This window comes from Microcaecilia unicolor, chromosome 4 (genome assembly GCF_901765095.1).
Source record: "Microcaecilia unicolor chromosome 4, aMicUni1.1, whole genome shotgun sequence".
In the NCBI taxonomy this organism is placed as follows: Eukaryota; Metazoa; Chordata; class Amphibia; order Gymnophiona; family Siphonopidae; genus Microcaecilia; species Microcaecilia unicolor.
In genome coordinates this window covers 360,459,437-360,475,893 of record NC_044034.1, presented here as the reverse complement: position 1 = coordinate 360,475,893, position 16,457 = coordinate 360,459,437, and the positions used below count along the sequence as shown (strand labels likewise).

The window sequence follows — 16,457 nt, the reverse complement described above, 5'->3', positions numbered from 1 at the left end:
AGTCTCACATGTGGGACTCACTAGCTACCAAGCTCACAATATAAACCTGTTTCTGCAATTAAAGAGAGAGTAAGCCTGGTGGGAAATAAAAAGGGTCAAAGGGCGGAGTTGGCTTTTAAGTAGCAAAAAGATTCTACACAACTATTTGTCCAAACTGGCTATCCCACCTGGAATGCTGCTGCAGACAGTAGTGAGCAGTGAAAGTGTGGACAGAAGACCACGTTGCCGCCTTGCAAATGTCTTCAATGGAGGCAGAGCGGAAATGGGCTACTGAAGCTGCTATGGCTCTTACATTGTGAGTGGTGACATGGCCATGAAGGGTCAGCCCAGCCTGAGCATACATGTAGAAGATCGTCTGCAGTCAAGTGGAGATAGTACGTTTGGTGATGGGAATCTCTAATCTGTTAGGATTGAAGGATACAAAAGAGCTGGGAGGTTTTATACGCTCCAGATAAGAGATAAGCTAGAGCGTGCTTGTAGTCTAAGGCATGCAGTGCTGCTTCTCCAGGATTAGTGTGGCTTAGAGAAGATGACCAGTAGTACAATGGATTGATTGAGATGGAACGCCATTACACAGTTATGGAACGCACTACCTATGGCACTGAAAACCATGAATAATCTAACCAGCTTTCGCAAATCTTTGAAGACACATCTCTTCAACAAAGCCTACAAAAGACACCCTTAAGGATATAAATCATCCCTTAAACTACCCAAACACATCAAAAACACCTCTCATACGACATCTCCATCTAAACCACCTCATACCTTCAGCTTATTATTGACAGTATTTAAGATCATGTAATGTATCTAAGAACATGTAACGACTGTATCATAACAACATTCTGTAAGCCACATTGAGCCTGCAAAAAGGTGGGAAAATGTGGGGTACAAATGCAATAAATAATAATAAATAATAATTAATGCTTTAGGAATTTGGGGTGGGTTCAGAGCACAACCCTATTGTGGTAGAAGCTGGTGTAAAGACAGTCTGCTACAAGGGCTTGCAGCTCGCCGACTCTTCTGGCAGAAGTAAGTGCTATTAAGAACACTATCTTATATGTGAGGAACTTGCGAGAACAAGAATGAAGCGGTTCAAATGGAGATCATGAGAACTGTCAGAATAATGATCAGCTTCCAAATCATGCACTCCTGGGCGGATGCATTCCAATTAAAACTCAATGCAGAAAAAACACAATGTCTCATACTCACATCACAATACAAATAAATTCACCACCTTATCCACCCCTAACTTTTCCCTCCCCATCTCAAACAATCTGTAAATTCTGGGAGTCACCATTGACCGAAATCTCACACTTGAAAACCACGTGAAGAATACAACGAAGAAGATGTTCCACTCCATGTGGAAACTCAAAAGAGTTAAGCCTTTCTTCCCAAGAGCCATTTTTCGAAACCTGGTGCAATCCCTAGTACTAAGCCACCTGGATTACTGCAACTCACTCTACACTGGCTGTAAAGAACAGACCATCAAGAAACTCCAGACAGCCCAGAACACTGCAGCCAGACTCATATTTGGAAAAACAAAATATGAAAGTGCAAAACCCCTAAGAAAGAACCTACACTGGCTCCCACTGAAAGAACGTACTACGTTCAAGATATTTTATTTATTTATTTATTTAGTTGCATTTGTATCCCACATTTTCCCACCTATTTGCGGGCTCAGTGTGGCTTACAATACATTGTAAATGATGGAAATACAGTTTCTTACATTACATTACGATTATGGGTTACATTGTGAATAGTTAAGGAAGACAGAGTCAGATCAGTCGCCTTTGGGGCGTAGAAACTAAAGGATATGGTGTAGGGGAATTACTACGCTGATCGAATAATAGCAAGTGAGCGATGGGGTAGACAGTTTTTATCTGTGGGTAGATATTGAATGGGAGAGAGTATGAGGACGTGGAGTGCGTGGGGTAATATCTTGAGGCATTGTTATGATGTATATGGGATTTATATGTTTTGATCCTTGCGGTATGTTTTGTCAAAGAGATAGGTCTTCAATCGTTTGCGGAAGTCTGTCAACTCATAGACCGCTCTCAGGCCGCATGGCAGTGCGTTCCAGAGTTGCGTGCTCTTGTAGGAGAAGGTTGATGCATGTAGTCCTTTATACTTTATGCCTTTGCACTTAGGGAAGTGGAGGTTGAAGAAAGTTCTGGATGATTTTTTGGCGTTTCTGGGTGGCAGGTCTACCAAGTCAGACATGTATGCAGGGGCTTCACCGTGAATGATTTTGTGCACTAATGTGCATATTTTAAAGGTGACACGTTCCCTGAGTGGGAGCCAGTGTAGTTTCTCGCGTAATGGTGCTGCGCTTTCGTATTTTGGTTTTCCGAAGATGAGTCTGGCTGCTGTATTCTGGGCTGTCTGAAGTTTTCTCATTACTTGTTCTTTGCAGCCTGCGTATAATGAGTTGCAGTAATCCAGATGGCTTAATACGAGTGATTGTACCAGGTTGCGGAAGACAAATCTTGGAAAGAATGGTTTTATTCTTTTCAGCTTCCACATGGAGAAGAACATCTTTTTTGTTGTGTTGTTCGCGTGAGTTTCAAGTGTAAGGTGGCGGTCGATTGTTACTCCAAGGATTATGAAAAAGATATGCACGATTATTCATAAAATCATTCATGGAGACGCCCCGACCTACATGCTAGACCTCGTGGACCTTCCACCCAGAAATGCTAAACGATCCTCCCGCACCTTTCCCAACCTACACTTCCCCAGCTGTAAAGGGGTCAAATATAAACTAACACATACGTCCAGCTTCTCTTACATAGGCACGAAGATGTGGAATGCACTACCAACCCACTTGGAAACGATCAACGAACTAAACACCTTCCGCAAAACTTTGAAAACCTCTCTCTTTAATAAAGCTTACTACGAAAACCCATAACGAGTAGACCACAACCCTTTACACTCCTTTACTCAAAATGTATCACGGTGTAGCTACTTAACCTGATCCTCCTGTCCTCTTTTATCACTCTGTAACACCAAATGTATTTCTCCTCTGTTACAGCGATGCCATAACAGATCTTTGCAAGCCACATTGAGCCTGCAAATAGGTGGGAAAATGTGGGATACAAGTGCAATAAATAATAATAATAATTATCAACAAAAAGCAGGAGCAGCTATGGGGGTGGCTTCTGCCTTACAACAGCCAATGTTTTCATGACCCATTGTGAAAAAGAATGGGATTATGTATCCACATTTTTCTCTGGGTTTCAGGAATGAATATGGTTTATAGATGACATCATTTCTGTGGTATAGGTCTGTAGAAATACTGCTTCGTTTTGTGCAGTATTTGAATGGTTGTCATTCAGCTATAGAAGAATCTAGAGTTTACTTTTTTGGATGTTAAGAGAGCTGAAAGATAAAATGTTTTTTCTAAATCAACAGATAGGAACTCACTGTTACATTACGAGAGTATTAATCCATACTGTTTCCATATCAACATTCCTTTTTCTCAATTTTTGAGGTATCGGAGAATATGTGTAGATACAGCAGAATATCAGCTGAAATTTATCAATCAAATGTTTTGCTTTCATGATGAGTGTATCCTATTAAAATGGTTAGAAAAGCAGCAAAAGAGCCCTATATAATCTCCATGACGATTTATTACAATATACCGTGTTTCCCCGAAAATAAGACACTGTCCTATATTAATTTTTGCCCCCCAAAATGCACTAGGTCTTATTTTCAGGGGCTGTCTTATTTTTCGGGGAAATATCGGGGTTGGCCCGCCCTCCGTCGCTCCCGGAACTAACCTTAAACGCCTCCTTTCACCTTCGCAGCAAGGCAGGCCACTCCCTTCCGTGTCCCACCCTCGCCTGATGTAACGTCCGCGAGGGTGGGGCACGGAAGGAAGGAGAGGTCTGCCCTGCTGCTTGCTGCGAAGGTGAAAGGAGGCGTTTAAGGTTAGTTCCGGGAGCGACGGAGGGTGGGTGGAGGGGGGGGCCGGCGACCTCAGGTGGGGGGGCGGCCTTGTCCGGTTCTCAGTGGCCCTGCTTTCAAACAAAAATTTGCTAGGTCTTACTTTCGGGGGAGGCCTTATATCTACCAATTCAGGAAAACCTCTACTAGGTCTTACTTTCGGGGAAACAGGGTAGTAGGAACAGAAGGCTCTTTGAGTTTAGGTGTCTGTTTTCCTTTGACTGCAGGTGCTTTTTGCCCCCTTCCCCTCCCATGCTGCTGCTGCCCTAGGCAACCGACTAGCTTCTACCTAATGGCTGGGCTGGCCCAGTGAACAGTAACTTTGGCATTACCGAACAATATATTAACAGGATAGTGTTAACTAAGATATAAAACCATTCCAAACATTTGACTCCTTTCCCTTTCAGTTGCAATGCCACACCCCAAAGTCCATCAATATCTAAGCTATTAACGTGCCTATAGCGTTTGAAGATGCTTGTGACCCTATGTCTATTACAGCCTACAGCAGTGGTTCACAACCAGTGTGTCTGGGCACACTGTTGTGTCCCTTGAAATACCCATAACTGGTTCCTTTTTCTGTTTGACTATTCTACTGCCATCAGTCCCAAATAGAAATGCTGCAGGTCTGTTGTCCACATCTTCTGTTTGCTACATAATTTCCGAGTATTTGCAGATTTTGTGTTACTTCATAGCATCTGGCGGTAGAAAGATTTTCTGTCGGCTGTTACTGAGATAACAGAATAAAATATATTTGTTTTGTATAACAAGCTGCATAGACTCTAGAATGAATGAATTTGAAAATATATTTCTTTTGTATGATAAGCTACATAGATCCTAGAATGAATGAAATATATTAATAATAAAAAAAGGCAAGTGCATTTTTATAATATTGCACAATTAATTTATTATGAATTGCCTACTATACAATCCTATATGGAAATACTACATCAGTCTCAGATTTCTTAATAACTCTTTTACATGTTAAAATAAAAGTAAATTCTGTTTAAGAATATTTTACCTTTCGTCATTTTTAACAATGAAATATTTAAGAGTTTTTTTTTGTTGTTGTCATTGTTGTTCAGCTGTGAATTTTAGTGTTCAGTGTCACACACTAACACTGTCACAACAGAACAAAGGTTGAGAACCACTGGTTTACAACAAAATAGATACTCAAGAGGCCCAGTATTGTAGAGAACAGTGCCAGAAAAACACAGTCAGAATTACTGACCAATGCTCAAACACTAACAGTATGCAAATTATATGCACAGTTAGTTTTCAGCATTGGACAGTAAAAGAGTCCAATCATTCCTGGCGCAAGTCCACAAGCACTGTGGGTATGTCCATGGATGATCAGTCCCCTCCTGACCCCCCCCCCCCCCCCAAAAACCTTTCAGACTCCAGATGGTCCAGCAGATCCCAACCCCCCTACCCAAACCTTTAAAACCTCCCAACTCCTAGCCCCCCCCCCCAACAACCAGAAATCGCTGGTGGTCCAGTAGACCCCCTTTCATGCCCTTCCCCCAGCTCAACTCAAACTACGGTGGTCTAGAGACCCGAACCACCTCCCCTCCCCATAAGGCGTTGGAGCCCAGCCTGGTGACAACAGCGGTGTAGGCAGCGGCTTATTTGCTTCCCTCCTTTACAGACCCCTCAAACCCCCCACTCCCACAACTCCCCTTATATCCCCCCACCACCACCACCAATCCCCTCCTAACAGAGAGAAAGTAAAATCTAATTTGCAACTGTTTTGGACAAACCAAGATGGCGGCATGCTGCACCCACTAGCTTCTGCCCATATAATGAGCAAGATAAGCTCATGCCATCTCCTGTTATCAAACCTCCTTGGTGGCACTCAGCCCCTGCCCAGTGCATCCTGGAATTCACTGGGAAGGACTAAGCACCATATAGAGTTTTTTTCCCTTAAATGGTGCTTAGCACCTCCCAGTGCATCCCAGAGGAGAGAGTAGGCGTTGCTCCTGCCCAAGGAGATTTAATGGAGACAGGTGACAGCACAACGTCAAAAAGTTGAAGCTGCCCCCCCCTTCTCCCCTGCACAGCCGCCATATTGGTGACACCTAAACAATATAAATCGCTATTGAAATCAATAGCAAACTTGTGAAGTTAATATTGTTTTAATTAAACCTCCAAGTTTTTGCATTCCCTCGTGTTAGGAGGGGATCGGGCAGAGAAGAAGATAGGGGAGTTGGGGGGAATTTGGGAAAGGGGAGAGTTATAGTCAGAATGTTTTTGTAAGTGCTCCAGAGCTTGCTTTGTTATTTGCAATGCTGTATTATGGATTTCAGTGCTGCAGTATATGCCTTTATTTTTGCTTATGATGACAATAAATATATTTCTATATAAAATTTAAAAAAAAAAGGCATATAGTGCTAAATTCTATGTATGAAGCCTGAAAAATCTGTGCGGAAAAAAGTTATGCCTAGGCGTATTCTTTAAAGCACGCCTAAATTTTATAGACCAGACTCGAGTTTCCATGCGGTATATAGAATACACCAAGCGGCTCGCAGCGACCAAATTTAGTTGCGTACATTTAGGCCACGTTTTACTTGGCGTAAATTCCAATGCCTAATTAGGCGCAGATTGGGTATTTTCTAACGCACAGAACCTAGAAATGCCCATGCACCCTTTTCAACTATGCGACTTAGAATTTAGCTGCACCACGTTACAGAATTCACTTAGGAAGGGCATGCAAACTTTTTAGCGCACACTAATGCTAGAGACACCCACAGGAATATAATGGGTGTCTCTATTGTTACCACATGGTAAAAAGTTAGCATGCCTACAGCGCGGCTTACAGGGCCCTTAGAGAGTTGTGCACATAAATCTCAATGAATGCCAATTACTGCTAATTGCTTGTTAACATCTAATTAACAGCGCTGATCAGCTAGTTAACCAATTAAGTTATGTGCACTGTTACAGAAGACGCTTCGGTTTCCGCACAGATTTTCAGGCACTATATATTGTGACAAGGAGAGCCCAGAGGTACAAAATGAAACAACAAAATCCTGAACTACGTCTCCCAGAATGCACTGCCCCGTCCCAGAAAAGGGAGCCCCAGGGATAGACAAGATGGGTATATACCAACTCTGACCACAAGAGGGAGGGAGAAGGAAGAAGCCCAGTTCCCTGGCTCCCTAATCAATACATGATGCCTCCCACCTGTAGAGGGAAGGGTGGGGTGAGAAGCAGGTGGAGGAGGGGGTTAAGGCTGCTGAGCAAGAAGCAGAAGGAGGATGGAATGGGAGCTGGAGAGCCCTGAGGAAGGTAGCACCTAAAGGGGGAAAGCTATGTGTTTAAAAGTTTTGATTTAAAACCTGTTGTAAGGAAGAAGCCTGTTTTGATTTGAACTGTTTGCTGTGGGGGAAGGGCAGAGGACTGGAAGAGTTATAAGCCTGGTTCCCCAGCTGCTCCTGTTTGTTGTGTAAGAACTGTGGGAGCTGGAAACCCTGGTTGGACAGAAGGGAACAATTTTGCTTTGGGCCAGCACAGCTTGTGATACGTACTTTGGGGCCAGCACTGCTTGTGATACGTACTGTGAAAAGGAAGTATTTCCAAAGGGGACTATTGCAGCCCTCAAGAACGGTCAGAGACTTTGGATTGCTGGGTGAGGGGCAGCACTACCCTGCCTGGGGCAGCCCTAACCCCAGGGCTGGACTGAAGCTTTTGGTTGTAACTTGGAAACAAAAATAAAAAGAAAAGAATATTTGAAAGTATCTGCTGGTGGCAATTTGTGGGGCTTGGATTAATCCTGGGGAGGAGACTTCCTTCCTCCCCCTACTGGCGCAGCGGTCCCGTTTACAGTATAGAATCCAGGGGATAGGCAGTACTGAACTCCACAATACAGCAAGCTCTGGAGCTGTGGTGGCGATAAAAAAAAAAGTTTGAAAAAAAACCAAAAAGTTACATACTGCTTTCATACACACAGCTTATATGCATGCATGAAAGACGTCTATAGCATGCAAAGAGCAGCCACACTAGCTGTTCTGTGCATGATCGGGTGATCGATTTGCTTCCCTCTTGCCAAGCTGCTGGCTGTTTTTTCCAAGCAGCTCATTTGCATCACGTTTCTTTTGAGCATCACTCGCTATTTCCAACTTGGTAATTTTTACTGAGGTGCTTTTAGCAGGACTTTGGTGCATCTGCCCCTTTAAAAAAAGGCTGCCAAACAAAAGTGCATTTGTGAACACTAACTGAAAGGAGAAAAGCTAAACGTAGCCACCCGGTGGTAACAAAGCATAATATATCAGAAACAAATGGATATATGCAAAAACAGGGTGAAAGGATTTTGTGTCTGCTATTGTTACATCTGATAATATCTAAACACAATCCAAACACATAGATAAACAATAAATCTGCCTCACACGATTGCAGCTTAGTGGAGAAATAGCCTGATGGTTAGTGCAGTGGGCTTTGATCCTGGTGACTTGGGTTCAAGTCCCACTGCAGCTCCTTGTGACTCTGGGCAAGTCACTTAACCCTCCACTGCCCCAGGTACAAAAACTTATGATTGTGAGCCCTCTAGGGACACAGAACATAGCTGCATATAATGTGTACAGCGCTGCATACTTCTAGTAGTGCTATAGAAATGATTAGTAATAGTAGTATTACAAGTGATCAATGATGAGCTTAAAGGTCCATTTCACTGTGCCCAGGCCACCCACAGCCCCCACCTTTTGTAGATGATTTTGAGGTCCCTCCACTCGAGGAAGCTGCACATCTTGGGCTTGCGGGCTAACACTGTTTGGACCAGCTCCCTGGTGATCTTCTTCTTCTCCTTATCCGACAGGGGCACATACCACTTCTGAAGCCGCAGCTTGCCCTGACGGCTGAAAAGCAGCATGAACTGCATCTGCAACAGGGGCAAAGGGAGAGGAACATTTAAACGTTGGAAAAATAATACATATACGCCAATACCAGGGGGTGGGGGAGGAGGGCAGATGTAACATAGTAACATAGTAGATGACGGCAGAAGAAGACCTGCACGGTCCATCCAGTCTGCCCAACAAGATAAACTCATATGTGCTACTTTTTGTGTATACCTTACTTTGATTTGTATAAGTCTGCCCAGCAATATCCTCGCCTCCCAACCACCAGTTCTGGCACAGACCATATAAGTCTGCCCAGCACTATCCCCACCTCCCACCACTGGCTCTGGCACAGACCGTATAAGTCTGCCCAGCACCATCCCTGCATCCCAACCACCAGCTCTGGGACAGACCGTATAAGTCTGGCCAGCAATATCCTCGCCTCCCAACCACCAGCCCCCCTCCCACCACCGGCTCTGCCACCTAATCTCAGCTAAGCTTCTGAGGATCCATTCCCTGGAGGTCACTATTACTCTCGGTAGAGCATCGAGGTGTTGTCGGTTGACATATGAGTTTATCTTGTTGGGCAGACTGGATGGACCGTGCAGGTCTTTTTCTGCCGTCATATATTTCTTCAAAGAGGCAGTAAAATAAATCCTATTGAATAAATAAATAGATAAACATATAGCTAAACCAGTACAACATTCTTAGTTTCCAACTAGAGAGTTGCACGGGGACAGAAATCTTACCCATCCCCGCCCGTCCCTGCTGGAATCTTACCCGTCCCCACCCATCCCCACTGGAATCTTACCCATCCCCACCCATCCCCGCAAAAATTTAAAACATCCCAACCCGTCCCCGCAAGAATTTAACCCGTCCCCACCCGTCCCCGCAAGAATTTAGCCCATCCCCACCCATCCCCGTAAGAATTTAATAGTACATAAAAGAAAGTTCCAGTCAGCTCCCTCAGTCTCTCTCTGGATTTGAGCCACAGCACTGTAGGCAAGGAAGGAACGGAAGTTGGAACTTGGAACACTCTGGTGCGCACATGTAAGATTTGTCTCTGATTCACTGGCAGTGTGTGCTGAGAGGTCGCCACATGCACACACCAGTAGGTCAGGTGACAACTGATTCTCGTGCCTGTGTCAGAGCTGAGGTCTGTGCACCAGCCTGGGAGCAAAGAGGATTAATAGTAACATAGTAAGTGACAGCAAATAGACCTGAACGGTCCATCCACTCTGCCCAATAGTCACACTCATGATCAATTCATCATTAAATCAACGAGTGTGATATTATATACTTGATTATGGTCTTTCTTTCGTGTTTCTGGAACAAAGACCACAGAAGTCTATCTGGCCCCAACCTTATGTTCCAACTGCTGGAGTTGCCATCGAAGCCCACTCCAGCCTATTCATGTTCTCATTTGTGGGACACAGACCATAAAAGTCTGTCCAGCACTGTCTTCATGTTCCAGCCACTGAAGTTGCTGTCTAAGCCCTTTCCAGCCCATCCTACACCAGATTGCCATGTATGAGACACAGACCATACAAGTCTGCCAGGTATCAGCTCTAGTTCATCACAGCCAGAGTCACCATCTGTCACTTGAAATATCCACACACATGCAGCCATTTAAGGTTAGCACGCCTTTTTGAATTCCGTCATCATTTGTGACTCTACCACCTCCTTAATGGAAGACTTTCCACATTTATGCTAGTAAAGCAAGGAAGAAGAGAAGGAGGAGGAGGAGACAGCACTCAAATAAATTGGTATTCGGTAGATGAGAGGCTGGTGCAGGTGCAGCTTACACTTCCACGGGAAGCCCACAGAACTGGTTCCATCCCCGCGGGAACCCCGCAGGAACTGCCTCCGTCCCCACGGGAACCCCGCAGAACTGCTTCCATCCCCGCGGGAACCCCGCAGGAACTGCCTCCGTCCCCGCGGGAATCCTGCGGGTTCCGCGGGATTCCCGCGGGGACGGAAGCCATGCAGCTCTCTATTTCCAACCCACTATACTACTATCACGTTATATCATTATCATGTTACCCAAAATCCTTCTTGTTATACTACTATTCTGCTTTTTTCATTATCATGTTGTCCAAGATCCTTCTATAACACTAAGTGTCTATTTTCTAACTCTAACTCTATCCAGGAAATCTAGACTGCCCCAACTTGACATTTCATCCTTTAGATTGTAAGCTCTTCCGAGCAGGGACTGTCCTTCTTTGTTAAACTGTACAGCGCTGCGTAACCCTAGTAGCGCTCTAGAAATGTTAAGTAGTAGTTATACAACTATTATGTTTTTTCATTATTATGTTGTCCAAGATCCTTCTATAACACTAAATGCCTATTTCCTATTATATTTCCACTGATCATGATGTATTGTAAGCCACACTGCGCCTGCAAAGAGGTGGGAAAATGTGGGACACACATGCAATAAATAAATCTTGTTGGGCAGACTGGATGGACCGTGCAGGTCTTTTTTTTCTGCCGTCATCTACTTGTTGGGCAGCCTGAATGGACCGTGCAGGTCTTTTTCTGCCGTCATCTACTATGTTACTATGTTGGACAGACTGAATGGACCGTGCAGGTCTTTTTCTGCCGTCATCTACTATGTTACTATGTTGGACAGACTGAATGGACCGTGCAGGGCTTTATCTGCCGTCATCTACTTGTTGGGCAGCCTGAATGGACCGTGCAGGTCTTTTTCTGCCGTCATCTACTATGTTACTATGTTGGACAGACTGAATGGACCGTGCAGGTCTTTTTCTGCCGTCATCTACTATGTTACTATGTTGGACAGACTGAATGGACCGTGCAGGTCTTTTTCTGCCGTCATCTACTATGTTACTATGTTGGACAGACTGAATGGACCGTGCAGGGCTTTTTCTGCCGTCATCTACTTGTTGGGCAGCCTGAATGGACCGTGCAGGTCTTTTTCTGCCGTCATCTACTATGTTACTATGTTGGACAGACTGAATGGACCGTGCAGGTCTTTTTCTGCCGTCATCTACTATGTTACTATGTTGGACAGACTGAATGGACCGTGCAGGTCTTTTTCTGCCGTCATCTACTATGTTACTATGTTGGACAGACTGAATGGACCGTGCAGGTCTTTTTCTGCCGTCATCTACTATGTTACTATGTTGGACAGACTGAATGGACCGTGCAGGGCTTTATCTGCCGTCATCTACTTGTTGGGCAGCCTGAATGGACCGTGCAGGTCTTTTTCTGCCGTCATCTACTATGTTACTATGTTGGACAGACTGAATGGACCGTGCAGGTCTTTTTCTGCCGTCATCTACTATGTTACTATGTTGGACAGACTGAATGGACCGTGCAGGTCTTTTTCTGCCGTCATCTACTATGTTACTATGTTGGACAGACTGAATGGACCGTGCAGGGCTTTATCTGCCGTCATCTACTTGTTGGGCAGCCTGAATGGACCGTGCAGGTCTTTTTCTGCCGTCATCTACTATGTTACTATGTTGGACAGACTGAATGGACCGTGCAGGTCTTTTTCTGCCGTCATCTACTATGTTACTATGTTGGACAGACTGAATGGACCGTGCAGGTCTTTTTCTGCCGTCATCTACTATGTTACTATGTTGGACAGACTGAATGGACCGTGCAGGGCTTTATCTGCCGTCATCTACTATGTTACTATGTTGGACAGACTGAATGGACCGTGCAGGTCTTTTTCTGCCGTCATCTACTATGTTACTATGTTGGACAGACTGAATGGACCGTGCAGGGCTTTATCTGCCGTCATCTACTTGTTGGGCAGCCTGAATGGACCGTGCAGGTCTTTTTCTGCCGTCATCTACTATGTTACTATGTTGGACAGACTGAATGGACCGTGCAGGTCTTTTTCTGCCGTCATCTACTATGTTACTATGTTGGACAGACTGAATGGACCGTGCAGGTCTTTTTCTGCCGTCATCTACTATGTTACTATGTTGGACAGACTGAATGGACCGTGCAGGTCTTTTTCTGCCGTCATCTACTATGTTACTATGTTGGACAGACTGAATGGACCGTGCAGGGCTTTATCTGCCGTCATCTACTTGTTGGGCAGCCTGAATGGACCGTGCAGGTCTTTTTCTGCCGTCATCTACTATGTTACTATGTTGGACAGACTGAATGGACCGTGCAGGTCTTTTTCTGCCGTCATCTACTATGTTACTATGTTGGACAGACTGAATGGACCGTGCAGGGCTTTATCTGCCGTCATCTACTTGTTGGGCAGCCTGAATGGACCGTGCAGGTCTTTTTCTGCCGTCATCTACTATGTTACTATGTTGGACAGACTGAATGGACCGTGCAGGTCTTTTTCTGCCGTCATCTACTATGTTACTATGTTGGACAGACTGAATGGACCGTGCAGGTCTTTTTCTGCCGTCATCTACTATGTTACTATGTTGGACAGACTGAATGGACCGTGCAGGGCTTTATCTGCCGTCATCTACTTGTTGGGCTGCCTGAATGGACCGTGCAGGTCTTTTTCTGCCGTCATCTACTATGTTACTATGTTGGACAGACTGAATGGACCGTGCAGGTCTTTTTCTGCCGTCATCTACTATGTTACTATGTTGGACAGACTGAATGGACCGTGCAGGGCTTTTTCTGCCGTCATCTACTATGTTACTATGTTGGACAGACTGAATGGACCGTGCAGGTCTTTTTCTGCCGTCATCTACTATGTTACTATGTTGGACAGACTGAATGGACCGTGCAGGGCTTTATCTGCCGTCATCTACTTGTTGGGCAGCCTGAATGGACCGTGCAGGTCTTTTTCTGCCGTCATCTACTATGTTACTATGTTGGACAGACTGAATGGACCGTGCAGGGCTTTTTCTGCCGTCATCTACTATGTTACTATGTTGGACAGACTGAATGGACCGTGCAGGGCTTTATCTGCCGTCATCTACTTGTTGGGCAGCCTGAATGGACCGTGCAGGTCTTTTTCTGTCGTCATCTACTATGTTACTATGTTGGACAGACTGAATGGACCGTGCAGGGCTTTATCTGCCGTCATCTACTTGTTGGGCAGCCTGAATGGACCGTGCAGGTCTTTTTCTGCCGTCATCTACTATGTTACTATGTTGGACAGACTGAATGGACCGTGCAGGGCTTTTTCTGCCGTCATCTACTATGTTACTATGTTGGACAGACTGAATGGACCGTGCAGGGCTTTATCTGCCGTCATCTACTTGTTGGGCAGCCTGAATGGACCGTGCAGGTCTTTTTCTGCCGTCATCTACTATGTTACTATGTTGGACAGACTGAATGGACCGTGCAGGGCTTTATCTGCCGTCATCTACTTGTTGGGCAGCCTGAATGGACCGTGCAGGTCTTTTTCTGCCGTCATCTACTATGTTACTATGTTGGACAGACTGAATGGACCGTGCAGGGCTTTTTCTGCCGTCATCTACTTGTTGGGCAGACTGAATGGACCGTGCAGGTCTTTTTCTGCCGTCATCTACTATGTCACTATGTTACTCCTTCCAGGCGGACGAGTTCAGCGCCGGCGCCCCTTCCCCTCGCACAGTCTTATGGGAAACCCGCCGACCCTTTCTCTGCCTCGGTGGGGCCTGGCACAGCCAGAAACAAAGGAGGCTGACGGGAGCCAACGAGGTGGTCCCGACTCAAGAAGACGGAGGGGGGAACAAACGACCGCAGGCAGGGGTTCAGAGTGAGGGGGGCCGGGGGGGAAATACCGAGCGGCAAGAAAGAACTCACCGCGCTGCCGTTGCTGTGGGGAGCGGGGGAGTCGCTGGCCGCGCGACACGTCCGTTGTTGCTGCAGCTGCTGCACTGACTACAATCAGCTGGCTTCCACGGCGGCGACGACCGCTAGGCGACGTACGCGTCGCGGGTGACGTCACTGAGGAGGGTAGATTGAGTCTAGAACAGGAGCCGCCATGACGTCGAGAAGCTGAAGCCAATCGGCCAATCTCCCTTTTCCTCTCCTCCGCGCAGCCGTCAGCCCCGTTCACCCAAAACAAAGCAAGCAAACTACTACTACTACTACTACTAAACATTTCTAAAGCGCTACTAGGGTTACGCAGCGCTGTACAGTTTAACAAAGAAGGACTTGCATCCTACATTTTCCCATCTCTTTGAAGGCTCAATGTGGCTTACAATACATCATGAATGGTGGAAATACATTAGAAAATAGACATTTTGTGTTATAGAAGGATCTTGGGCAATATGATAAGGATAAAACTTGATAATGGTAGAGCAAGCAGAATATTGTAAGACAGTTCTGATTATATGGGTCTTCAGTAGTTACTACTACTACTACTCAACATTTCTAAAGCGCTACCAGCCTCACGCAGCGCTGTACATTCAAACATGAAGACAGACAGTCCCTGCTCAAAAGAGCTATAAGCTGCTCTAGCCACGTTGTTGTTCTTTGTTGTTAGTAGCATTTTTTTTTATTTGATTCACTTATATTTTCAAACATGCCGGCTTGTGCAACATACACAGAGGAAGTATAGAATTCACCTTTGGGTTTAATAAAGCAAAACCCTGTGCATGTGAGGGCTGGATAAACAATTAAAACAAAGTTTAACGCGAATGCCCTTAATATGTAATACTTGGTAGCAATAATATAACAGTGATGGAATATTCACATAGCAAACAGCCTGAACCAACAGATTTATTTTCCACTCAACATAATCAACTTTGTCCAGTTGAGTTCAGTACACTATAGCCACCAAGTTCATACAATGTTGGCACATTTAGACTCTGGACAGAACTTCTGCATAAAGGAAGCCCTTCTTTCATTATTCAACACTCCCCTGTGAAATAGTAATAATTTGATCCCCTCTATCATCCTGTATAATAAAACACACCTCCAACATTCTGAAGCTGACTGCATGGCTGAGGCATTCCTGCTCTCTGTATCCATCTCCTGAATTGACATCACGTACTTCCGGGTTCGTCATAAGCAGAAGTGACCAACCACACGAGGTTTCTCGGCTTCAGAATGTTGGAGGTGCATTCTATTAAATAGGATTGGTCAGTTCCTTGAAGCACAGCCAGAGCTCAGCGTCCTGTTCAGACACCAGAGAGAGAGGGGGGGGGGGCTGACACCAGAGGGGGGGAGGTATCTCTGTTACACACTCTCTCTCTCTCTCTCTCTCTCTCTCTCTCTCTCTCTCTCTCTCTCTCTCTCTCTCACACACACACACAGTCAATGTCTTTCTCTCTCACTCTCACACACTGTCTCTCACACACTCTGAATGTCTCACACTGTATCACATTCACTCTCTATGTGTCACACAGTCACTCACACACTCTCTTGGTCTCGTACACTCAGTCTCACAGAGAGTCTGTGTCTCACACACACTCTCTCTCTCGCACACACTGTATCTGTGTGAAACACACTCTCTCTCTCACACACTGTGTCTCACATACGCACTTGCACACACTCTCATTCTCACACACACACTCTCTACAGACACACTCGCACCCAGACTCACTCTCTCTCTCACACACACACACTCGCACATTCACTCTCTCTCTCACACAGTCACTCTCACATACACTCTCTCTCTCACACAGTCACTCTCACATACACTCTCTCAAACATACACACTCCGAGGAAAACCTTGCTAGCGCCCGTTTCATTTGTGTCAGAAATGGGCCTTTTTTACTAGTTGCAATATAATTTGTACCCTGTTAACAC

The 16,457-nt window shown here is 45.3% G+C and overlaps 1 protein-coding gene across 4 annotated transcripts in view; it reads right to left on the bottom strand.

The window, feature by feature from the left end:
* The window catches only part of AP1S2 (adaptor related protein complex 1 subunit sigma 2), an 80,015-nt gene extending 65,403 nt beyond the window's left edge, over positions 1-14,612 (bottom strand). For all 4 annotated transcript variants that reach the window (XR_003942027.1, XR_003942028.1, XM_030202311.1 and 1 more), the window contains exons 1-2: positions 14,505-14,612; positions 8,631-8,809 (exon numbers count right to left, since the gene is read on the bottom strand). Coding sequence is in view for 2 of the 4 variants with exons in the window: in XM_030202311.1 (XP_030058171.1) it covers positions 8,631-8,809 (179 nt within the window). In the remaining 2 variants the exon portion in view is untranslated. The remainder of the gene's footprint in view (positions 1-8,630; positions 8,810-14,504) is intronic.
* Between the last annotated feature and the right edge of the window lie 1,845 nt (positions 14,613-16,457).